This window comes from Panicum virgatum, chromosome 6K (assembly GCF_016808335.1).
Source record: "Panicum virgatum strain AP13 chromosome 6K, P.virgatum_v5, whole genome shotgun sequence".
NCBI classification, from domain to species: Eukaryota; Viridiplantae; Streptophyta; class Magnoliopsida; order Poales; family Poaceae; genus Panicum; species Panicum virgatum.
Window position 1 is genome coordinate 2644091 of NC_053141.1, and position 11677 is coordinate 2655767.

At 48.8% G+C, this 11677-nt stretch overlaps 2 protein-coding genes across 4 annotated transcripts; one reads left to right on the forward strand and one right to left on the reverse strand.

Moving 5' to 3' along the window:
• The first annotated feature begins 340 nt into the window (after positions 1–340).
• Positions 341–4995, forward strand: LOC120711245 (protein STICHEL-like 2). Of its 3 annotated transcripts, none has more exons than XM_039996707.1 (6): positions 341–521; positions 1148–2383; positions 2517–2733; positions 2974–3159; positions 3432–3641; positions 3994–4610. In XM_039996707.1, the coding sequence occupies exons 2-6, from the start codon at positions 1232–1234 to the stop codon at positions 4608–4610; spliced, it is 2382 nt and encodes a 793-aa protein (XP_039852641.1). In that variant the 5' UTR covers positions 341–521; positions 1148–1231. The 3 variants fall into 3 exon arrangements, with proteins under 3 accessions (XP_039852641.1, XP_039852642.1, XP_039852643.1); XM_039996708.1 differs by having other exon boundaries at positions 363–512; XM_039996709.1 differs by lacking the exon at positions 341–521 and having other exon boundaries at positions 1232–2383; positions 3994–4995.
• A 468-nt stretch (positions 4996–5463) lies between these two features.
• On the reverse strand, positions 5464–10538 carry LOC120711246 (MA3 DOMAIN-CONTAINING TRANSLATION REGULATORY FACTOR 1-like). The gene is made up of 4 exons (XM_039996710.1): positions 10376–10538; positions 9948–10250; positions 7784–7878; positions 5464–7582 (listed from the first exon to the last, which is right to left on the reverse strand). Exons 2-4 carry the CDS (start codon positions 10231–10233, stop codon positions 5792–5794), a joined length of 2172 nt encoding a protein of 723 aa, XP_039852644.1. The 5' UTR covers positions 10234–10250; positions 10376–10538; the 3' UTR covers positions 5464–5791.
• Positions 10539–11677: the final 1139 nt, after the last annotated feature.

Consider the following 11677-nt stretch of genomic DNA (forward strand, 5'->3'; position numbering starts at 1 on the left):
GTTCCATCACCCTACCGGCGCCGCCCACCTCCACCTCCCCGATGGCCCACCTGTCATCCACTCACCCGCCCCACCCCAACTGCCCCCGCCCGTTGCAACCATTTCCTCCCGCCGCAACGGAACTGTACAGAATCCCACCAAAAGACCAAACTACCCCTATGAACCGCCCGTATTTACGCGTACGTGCCACGCCGGGCGGCACGGCGCACGAAGCCTCCCGCCACGTCGCGCCCCCGCACGCCACCGTTTCCCACCTGCGCGTCCCCGGCCTGCCCCTGGCACTTGGAGGTATTTACGGGGCCCTGCCACTCCCCATCTCCTTGCTCCTGTTGCTCGCCTCGTCCCCTCCCCTCCCCTGCCCTGCCCCGCCCTCCTCGCCAGTGTCTCGCGCTATTAATGCAGTGGCGGCGACAGGGGGATCGAGTCGAGTCGAGCGCGGCGGTGGGGAGTAGGCGCTCCGCCGCACGGGGAAAGGGTGCGGGGTTTCTGCCCGCCCGTCTCGCCGTCCGTCGTTGGGGGCGGTAGGATTCCGCTCCGCTAATCCCCATCCCCCCCCCCCCTCTCTATTTCTTCTGCTGCCGTTGCTTGGGTTTTTGTTTTTGTTTTGTTTTTCCCTCGGCTGGATTCTTGCTTCTTGGGTCCGTGTGCTTGTGCTTGTGCTTGGTCCTGTTCGTGTTGCTGGATTTCGTTTTATAATTTTCCTCCTCCCTTCTCGAGGTTTATTCGCCGTGGCTTGTTCAATGCGGAGCGAAATTCCCCCGCTTTTCATTTCCGTCGCCAAGGTTTCTCCTCTTGTGCTTCCCGGCTCGTGGATGCATTTTGCGTTTCTGTTTGGGTTTTGCTCTTTCCGGGGGTTTTCTAGTGTGGATTTTCCGGGATTGCTCGGAAATCAAGCGCGGGTTTCTCGTCTGGTTTTTCCGCTCGGTTTCCTCGCGAGGCCGTTCGCATGGCAATGCTGGTTGGGGAAGATCGTAAAGGAAATTATTTTTCTTTAGATTTTTTTCCAGTCTGCATTTCCTGCCTAGGAGATTGGAACGCCCAACACCGGCCGGGAAGGAGAGAGGGCATATTGTTTCTTGCTTTTCCATGCTACTACTACCTTTGTCAAGATTCGTTGGTCCTTGACTTGCTGATTATGCATTTGCAGGATTCATCAGTCTTGGACTCGGAATCTCAGACGGAACACCAGTGGAGCTAGCGAGAGTCTAGTTCGTGGAAGACTTCCAGCAAGATGATTGAGGGCAGGCGGCATTCGGTGGACATCCCCATTTCGAGGGCCCTGGTGGCCATCATGCGGTCCAGATCCCTGAGGGACCCGGACACCAACTCGCTGGCCAAGTTCTCGGCCAAGAAGACCATCTGGGAGGGCTGCTCCCTCGAGGAAGACGAGCCGGAGGGGAACAACTACGGTAGGCACAGCTTCAGCTACAATGCGTACGATCATCTCCAGAGGCGGAGGGAGGAGTTTGGTGACAGCTTGAGGTCGGGCCGCCTCGCCCACTCGCCCATCAATATCATCAAGGCCAATGCGATGGCGAAGGCTGCGCTCCACAACCAGAGCTGTTGCTCTTCGATCTCTGGGATGTCGAGGGCTGCAAAGGACAGGGCTTTTGCTCTGGAGATTCAAGGGGAGGAGCTAGGCCGGAGGGAGGCCAGTACATTCCAGGAGAGCTCGAGAAGTTTGCTCCGGAAGTACCGGCCCAAATCTTTCTCCGAGCTTGTTGGGCATGATGTTATTGCTCAGTCGCTTTCCAGTGCGGTTTTAAAAGGAAAGCTTGCTCCTATCTATCTCTTCCATGGTCCGCACGGCATAGGGAAGACGTCCGCAGCTAGGATATTTGCAGCAGCGGTGAATTGCCGTTCTCCAGGGGGGAACCAGCCATGTGGGCGCTGCGAGGAGTGCATGGCCATATTCTCAGGAAGCAGTAGCAGTGTGGTAGAAGTTGATGCTTCCAAACTTGATTGCAAATCTAGAGTTGCGGTATTGCTCAGGAATGCCTGTGAAGTTCCTGCTTCTTCACACTTCAAGGTTCTTATAGTAGACGATTGCCAACACATGGACAAGGAGGGGTGGTACTCCATCTACAATAGCCTAGAAGAGATTCCTGCCAGCACAATCTTTGTCATGATAACATCTGACATTGATAAACTACCAAGCAATGGAATCGGATGGTGCCAGAGCTACAGATTTTGCAAGATAGATGACGCAGAGATTGCCTGCCGGTTAATCAAGATTTGCACAAAAGAAGGCATGGAGTTTGAAGCGGAGGCATTGGAGCTTCTTGCTCGCAAGGCCAATGGTTCCATTCGAGATGCAATTCAGATGCTTGACCAGCTAACTCTACTCGGAAAGAGAATCAGCAAATCAGTGACACATGAGCTGGTAAGTTGACTACTCTATGTTTCTTTCCTTAAAAAGAAGATACCGCCATCAACAAATTTTCCCTTTTTTCTTTGAAAACTTTCAATTTGTCGGCACCTAAAATTGCTGTGTTTTCCTTCCCTTTATCCCCCAGATAGGTGATGTTTCAGATGAGGAATTGCTTGACCTTCTCAATCTGGCTATGTCATCGGATGCTGCTACTATTGTGAGGAGGGCTAGGGAGCTTCTGAGCTCAAAGGTTGACCCCCTGCAACTATTAGCCCAGCTTGCAAATCTTATCATGGATATTTTAGCTGCAAAGCACCCGGCAGATTCTTCAGAAGTCAGAAGAGTTACTGGCAGGCATACATGTATGCTCTCTTCCCTCATGAGCTTCAAAATTATGCAGCTACATATTAAATGGCCTCAAAAACTGTTGTGCTATTGTTGATAAGTTTTGTTGAAAGTGCAAGAAATGAACATTTCTACTGAATATTCATGCTGAAGATTATATTATGTTTTCTTACAGTTGAGCTGACCACTTAAACTATTCAATATTTACACTCACAGTCTATTTCCATCTCTATCTAACTTTGTAACAAACTTTGCAGCTGCTGACGTGGATGTACACAAACTTAGGAATGCACTGGAAATACTCTCTGAAACTGAAAAGCAATTAAAGACCACAAAAAACCAGTCTACATGGCTTACTGCTGCATTGTTACAGTTTAATATGAGGGAACCGTACTGTCTAGATGATACTGCAGTTTCAAGCATGTTTACCGAGAGTCAGACAGGTAACCAATATCCTCAGACTCCTTAATTTTATTCTCTCCTGGAATATGCTGTTTTCGATATATACGAGTTTTCAAGCACTTCGTAGCACTGTGAAGCGGAACTATGATTGTCGAAATATCTGAGTTTTTAAGTACTTAGTAGCACTGTGAAGTGGAACTATGATTGTCGAAATATCTGAGTTTTGAAGTGCTTATTAGTAGCACTGTGAAGTGGAACTATGTCACTTTCTCAGCATGTGTGTTTACTGAAAAGTAAGCTCTATATTGTGCAGATGATGGGACCGCTGTACTGAAAGATGAAAGTTTAGATACAAGTTCTCATCTTTGTTCCCAGAACAAAGTTGGTTCTCTAGACATGAATTTGGGAGATCCAGATGTACTGGAGACGATATGGATGAAAGCTCTTGAGAACTGCTCACCCCTGCCACTTCAAAATCTACTGCGTAAGGATGGGAAGTTGTCATCTCTATACACAAGCCAAGGTAATTTGCTCTGTGCGTGGGAACTCTGTTTTCTGTTTTGTTAGGGAGATAGATCCTGTCTGTCACTCAGCATGTCCCTACTTCCTGTAGTTCTTGTTTGCTGTGGACCACTGTAATACACCTTTTCCAGACAATTTGTCAGTGCTGCATCTAAAGCACATGTTTGTCTGGACATACAGCAATAGGTATACTTGTTGATAAGCTAGTGTTGTTGTCTTCGGGTGGGGGTGCATATTACTCGGAGCTCTTGCATAGTGTTGCCCACAAATTCTACTAAATGCATTTTGTACCAGCACTTTGAATTTTATTTTTGTACAAGTCAGATTTCATTCTATTTAACTCTGTATTGTAGGTGTAGCAGTTGCTGAGCTACAGTTCTGCCATCCTGAGGATGTACCAACATCAGATACCTTCTGGAAGCCACTTTGCACATCTCTACAGAATTTGCTGAGGTGCAACGTTGACATCCGAATCAACCTTTCGCCCATCTCCAGCAACAGAATGGGATCCAAGGACTCTTCTGTGAGCCTGGTCATGCAATCCAGAGAAGACCGTGAGACACAGGATCCAGTCACTACGAACTGCAGAACCGTTGCTTCATCCCGAAGAGACTGCCCTTCCCCACTCGCAGGGCAAGCCAAGGAGAAACCATCCCACATCCTGGGGTGCCTCCATGGCACTGCAGATGGCGATACAGTGGATACCGAGTCGAGGATCTTGAGCTACCAGAAGATATCTGTCGTCCCTGCACCGTCCACCCCAGGAAATGCTCCCCTGAAAGCCGCTGGAGATACATCAAAGGTGGACGAAGGCCGAGTTCGTCGTGGATGCTTCTCAAACCGTCTACCTTGCTGTGCTTCCGCTCCCCGTCGGAAGTCCCAGACACCTGAGAAACGCCGAGCCTCGCTGTTCAGCTGCTGTTTCTGCAAGATCAGACCTGACTGCAAAACAAAAGCTGAAGAAGGGTAGTATGACGGTAAGGGATGCAGCCTTTCTGCAGTGGAAGCTGGAGAGGGGCACAGTAAACGCAAGGCTGGTAATGGTAATTCTGCATTCTGATTGCCAATTGGCTGAACCTGACATCAAGGTTGTCTATTCTCTCTAGTCTCTGCTACTATGTGTTCTGGTTTGGCTGTGGAGGTCGAATCAGTTCAGAGTTAGATGGGAGCATGTGAATCTGTCAACTGCAGAATTGCAGATGGATATGTTCATCTGTTTAACTGTAGCTTGCCTGTGATGAGACATTGGTCAGACACAGTACATGTGCTTCGCTAACATAACAATATTTATAGTCGGATATTTAAACTTTCCTGGTAGCGTCGTTACTAATATTTACAGTTGTCCGTTGGATGCACACTTTTGTGACTTTGTATTTCTTTTCTTCTTTTTCTGATGAGTCCTTCGCAAGTCATGATCCTAACAAAGGGAGCAGCTGATGCAATGAGAACAATGACCTTCGCTGAATCCTTCACATGTGACCTGATCTGAAAACATGGAAAATAGGAATTTTGCACGAATCAATACGGACCTCGTATGAATTCTTCGAAATTTTGAAAAAATCCTACAAAATTCTGAGCTTCCGGAGCATATAACAATGAATTCCACTAAAACCAAAGCTCACGAGCTCATTGTGGACTCTCAATCTCACTCCATGCCAGTCAGCCAAGCTTAAGAGGAGCAGCACATCACAACATCACCGTTGAGGCAATTATCACGCCACAAAATTTCCACCAGACAACAATTACCGCCACTGCAAATTTGGTAGGCCTTGTCCCACGGGTGACCTCGTCTCCGCCGCAAATAACTTGAGGCACAATCACAGTGAAAGATAGAAGCAGCACTGATGCAGGCTGAGCCAGGTAAAACTCATACAACACGGTCTTTTCTCTTCTCTGTTTTTACTTCATGTAAAAAAGAAAGGTTCTATGGAGAGAGAAAATGGAGTGAAACAAGAACAGCATGAGCATGTCAGGTGCGACATCTAGACACACAAGCCACCACCACCGCAACCAGGAGGGGCTCGCTCCGCTCCCTACGCAAAAGCGCAACGACACATGACAGAAAGAAACACAGGGAAACTGGGTCGGCTGTGCCACGATACAGCCTGCGCCTGCCTTCTGCTTCAGCTTGATACTTCTCTGCTCAGCAGTTCAAGCCGCAGACACAACACCGAACGAGGGCAAGAGCCATCCACTCTTCTTTGCGTGCTCCATGTAGGAGAGGAACTTCTCCTTGGCATCAGGAATGTCGAGAGCCAGGTCGTCAAGCCCATCCCTAACCCTTGAGAACCCCTTGGTCATCTGGTTGATGGTTATGATCCCTTCACTGAAGCACTCCTGCAGCAGGGTCAGGGTCCTCTCATTCTTCTTCTCCATCGCCATCACGAGAGCCTTCTTGACAACTTCATGGTTGAAGAAAGACATGCCCAGCTCACGGATGCAGTTGCACGCTTCCCCTACATCGCCTCCACTCTCGTATTCCTCCAAGAGCTTTGTTATCTTGTCCTTGGCATCCTCCACGGCCCATCCAGTTCCACCACCCCAGCATCTGAGGAGCCTCTCACCAGCATGGCGGGCTGACGCCAGTGAGCGTGCCATGTTCAACGTTTCAGCCCCGCTGCAGTCTGGTGGAAGCTTGCTGCTAATCTCATCTAAGTTTAGAGGTGCGAGAACATCATCAATCACAGCTCTGGCTAGGAACAGTCCCAACTCGTCTGAGGCATCCAATATATCCAGTGCCGTGTCCTCTGCAGATTCAAGAAGCATTATGAATCCCTGGGCGATGTCTTCAGTAGAGAACAGCTCCATGCTTAATGAGGATAGAAGAACCGATGCCATCTCTTTCTCTCTGTTCTTGCGGTCCAAAGCAATAGTTATGAGCTTCTTGACAAAGATTGGGTTATATTCTGGATAACCAAGCTCTTTGAGGCTACGGATAACCTCTGTTGTATCATCAGAAAGGAAGTACTCATGTATTATAGATACAGCCTCCCTCTTGTACCTTGCCAGCTTCTCATGCTCATCATCTTCAACACTTCCATTCGCACCTGAATGCACATATGAAGAATCTAGCCATCCCTCAGAAATTGCTTTTGATACCAACAGCTGAAATTCAGATTTTGCAGATGGTATGTCAAGAATGAGATCATCAAGACTCTCAGAGACACGAGAGAATCCTTTCATCATCTGACTAGAGCTTATCAAACATTCTTCAGATGCTTCCTTCAGAAGCTTGACAATAAGAGCTTCAGCAGCTGGGCTCTCCATTCCAAGAGTAAGAGCTCGCTTCACCACCTCATGATGAAAAAATGGCACTGCCAACTCTCTAATGCACCTACATGCCTCAGCTGTATCACCATTTTTGATGTATTCCTTTAGAAGATCAGCAATCCTCTTCTTCACCTCTTCTACTGTGATGTGTGTTGAACCACCCCATCGTCGCTCAATTAACTCTGCATGGTGGGGTGCTGAAAGATAGCTCTTCTCTGCAATTTGTACAACCTGAAAACCCTTTGAGGACTCAGAGAGACTCGCTTTTGCCTTGCTGAGGAAAGCAGGTGGCAAAATGTCATCAACAACTGCACGTGCAATGAAAAGAGCAAGCACATCAACCACAGCGGGTATGTCAACAGCCAGATCATCAACAGCCTCTAATAACAGCACAAAGCCCAGTCTGATTTGAGCAGAACTGATCACATTGCCATAAAGAGATGATAACAGCACTGACGCCATCTCTTTCTCCTTGTCATGCCTGTCCATTGCCATGGAAACAAGCTTCTTGACGAAGTAACGGTGGAAATCATCATAACCCAACTCTTTGAGATCAGAAGCAGCCAATTTGACATCACCATTGCTGAAATATTCCTCAATAATTGGGACAACAGATTTCTTGTAGTCTTCTAGTGGGGTTGAAACAGGGGCTTCAACTAACTCATATGACTCCTGAGTAGCAAAATAATAATAATAATAAAAAGATCAACATGAATGTACAATGTATTTATGGATATTAATCACCTAGACAGCTAAATACAAGCCAATCTCCATTTTTTTTTTGGAGATCGAACATGTGCTACATCCAATTATTTGTACCTGAGTGAAAGAACAAATGGCAGGAGTAAATGGGTGAAGACCAATAGTTATTACCTCACCACTGTCATAGTTTGGATCATTTCGGTCAAGGCAGGCATCTGCATCAGTATCAATAAGTTTGCCCCAAGTCCCTTTGCCACCAGCACCATCTGCAATATAATGCTCAGCAAGTAAGATATTTTGATACAGTGGAAAATAGAGATATTTCAGCACTTTTTTCTTTCGAAGAGATAGAAACATGGTGGTATTCTTAGGTGCAACTCAATGGTATTTACTAGAGCTAATGTAATCACATAGGGCCCAACTATGTGTTGCATTTTAAAAAAATAGATGGTTAGTCACAAATTTTATGCATTTAAAAGCTCCCAAGGACTGAACCAAATGACACTCCATATCATTCATCAGAACAAGAAGACACATAAAAACTTATGTATTGCATATCTGCATTCAGATCTTTGTGCAACACAGATGACAATCAAGTGTTATGTAAAGGTATTAGGCAACATGTTAGGAAACACAGACTGCATAGGACTTGGTCATCCCTATAATACTATAATATAACACATAATGGATCCTTTCTTGTTCTTAAGGTGCAAGGGCTGTGAAAATCAGAATAAAGTCAATGAACATGAATCTCCACGTATCCCTGACAACTGGTATTTTATAAAAGCAAACTATGTCAATAAATATCTTGCTTTCACATAAGACATCTAACCACATGCACTCAGGGTAGACCTGGAAACAGCCTAATACACCAAGACGAATACAAAACACATGAAGGAACCCATGACTGAATGCCAAAAGATAACCTCACATTGTAACCAAGGTTTCGAACAAGAAAAGGAATCAATTGATTTAGCAAGGCCATGACAGCAATGCAGACCCACATGCACAGATAGTTGGCTGCATCAAGGGTGCAGCCATTACAAAAGCCATGCATTACTGTGATCAGTGTCTAAAAGAATTGATTATAAAATAAGGGCAACAGAAGCACATATTCCCACTTTCCAACATGCACTGCAGATTGTGTACACATGTCTAGACAGTGTCCAAATATTAACAGCTAAGATTGTCGACAGAAAGGAACATAAAATTCTGAATGAACATGTTTGAACATAAAGGATGCTATGTGAACCCCAATTAGGAGTGCAAGACACAATTTACAAAACAGGATGGTAGGCAACTGATAAATAATTAACAAATCAAGTAGCTGTACTTAAAATAACAATCGCATACACCAACATGGCACATATTGGATATGCTTCAAGTGCTCTCCTAGCTTAGTAGCTGGCTTGCAGAATATGGTTCACATCATACCCGCGCACAGGAAATCCAGTGGTTCAATTAACTGTAAGCATATCAGAACCAACTGCACAATGTGCTCTATCAACTTTATGTTACCAAATATCCATCTAAGAAAAGTTTGTACTGTTACTTACATACACGACAAAAGAGTACGGTGGCGACAAAAATAACTAAGAATACCAAAATTTAACAGAAATTACTCGCAGCCAGATATACAATTGTCGCGATCCAACTAAATCGTTCCCCCACCAGCAAAGCTCAACCACCAGCTAATCCCTTATTGGCAGCTGAGACCAGCAGTTAACACGCCCGTGGAACTACCAATTGGCACCATGCATGAAAACCTCGCCGTCCATGTACGAATCATGCAGATACACGTAATATTGAAATTTGAAAATAAAGGGCTTCTATAATTAACCCACCTAGTAGAATATAATCAAACTGGCAGATGAAAAACAGTAAGGAAAGCATCCATGTTCCCTTCAGATCAAATTTCATCAACACTACATTTCTACTGGAACTCTCATCTCCAAAACAAAAATATGCAGTCTCAACACAACAAGAGCCCACCCTTGTACCCTAACTTCGTGGGCCCTAAACTAGCAGTAGCAGGGCACTAGAAGGTTAGAACAATAGGCAAAAGGGGATCACCCCCAACAAAGAGTATTCCTAATAAACAAGGAGAGCTATCTGAACCAAGCTGCTGAACCTACATTCCTAGCACTCTAAACAGGATACTACGATGACGAAAATGGCATTACACCTCAGATCAACGCAAACAAGGCAGCAGCAATTAATAATAGCAGCCCAGCACAGGAAGCACTGGAGCCACCTCAGCAACCACAGGGAAGCAAGCTACTAAATATAGCAGGAACAGATCGAGCGCCACCGCCGGTCACCAGCCCCGCCTCACCTTTCTTCACCTTGATGGTCTTCCCGGAATGCGTGCGGCGCACGTGCCTCGGCCCGCCTCCGCCTCCCCCGCCCCCGCCCCCGCCCCCGCCGCCCCTACCGGCCGCCGCGGCGCGCTTCTGCTCCAGCATCTGCTGCTCGTACTGCTGCAGCAGCGCGGAGGCGGAGCCCCCCGTGGGCGAGCGCGGGGAGGCGAGCGACAGCGTCTCCGCGTTCTGCACCGCGATCCGCAGCTTCTCCCGCTGGTCCTGGGTCAGGAACCCCCCGTCCTTCTTCGGCGACGCCATATCCCCGCCGCCGCCACCTGCACCAGCAGACCAACCGCCCGCACCCGCGCTCGCGCGCAGCAGCAGCGGAACGGGACGCGTCAGCCGACGAGCCGGAATGGGGGAGGCGCGGCCCGAGCGAGGGGGAGGAGGGTTTCCGTACCTAGGGTTTCCGCCGCGGATCGAGCCGGCGCGGCGACGAAAGCCCCCACCCAACCCCGTGCGCGAGATTTGTGTGCGCGACTGCGAGTGATGATGGATAATTTTTTTCCTTCTCTCTCCCCGGCTTCTGTTTTGAGAGAGAGAGAGAGATGGGGAAGGATAGGGAAGGGAGGCGAGGGGTGAATTTATACGGGCGGGGGCGGCGGCGTTGCTTTTGCCCGGGGGACACGGGGGTTCTTATATATTCCGTGTAAGAAAGATAAATCATTCATTTTTAAAGCCCATTTGACCTAATTAACTGGTATAATTATATTCAACATTTTAATAGAATTCACTCAACATATTCTATAAATAAGTTCAACATTTGATTTCAAATTATTGGAACTGTACATACGAAATATTAAAATTGGAAGAATGGAATGTTGGAAATACTAATTTGAAATGTTGAAGGCGCTTCTCCGGCGCGCAGCTTGCTTCTTCTCCGGCGAGGTCGACGCGCGGTGGCGCGGGTCCGCTCGGAGCGGCGGCTGCACGGGCGGGCAAGCGGCGGCCGGCGAACTTGGCACGCCGCGGCGGCGCGAGTAGGCAACGGCAGCCGGCGAGCTCGGCACGCGGCGGCCGGCGAGCTCGGCACGCGGCGGCCGGTGAGCTCGACGCGTGCGGGCAGCAGCGGCGCGCTCGCGGGACGGCGATGGTGGGGAGGGAGGTGGTGCCGATGAGGTCGGAGACCAAGGAGTCGGCGTCCCGGACGTGGAAGTCGAGGCGGGCGGCGCGGTGCGCGAGCGGGAGCAGGAGCAGGAAGCGGGTCTCCCGCCTTGGCGCCTCTGAGTTGCGGAAGATGTAGGTGCGCGCTAGCGTCGCGGCGGCGGTGGCGGCGGGGGGGGGGGGGGCTGGGCACCACGACGGCGGCGTAGGGGTTCGAGGTCGGGAGCATGCGGGGGCCGTGCGGTTGGCGTTTGCGGCGGCGGGGGACGCGAGAGGGAGGCGCGTGTGAGAGATGGTGAGGGTTAGGGTTTGGATGTATTGATCCAACGGTTCTAGATAGTTGCATGAATCTCAAACACTGGTAGATGGGTAAGAAAAAATCTACTGGAAGATATATAGAATTGGCGGGGGACACGTCGCACGCGCGCGACAACGCCTCGCGGGCCCGCATGTCATAGAGCGTCCGCCGTGTGGGCCTGCCCGGTTCCCGCGGCCCGCTGGTTTTGGGCCGCCGCGGATCCCTATCCCACTCTCCACCTGGCACGGTCTGCTCACCGAGGCCGGTGGCAGCTCGGGTCAACACGGCCCACGAACCCAC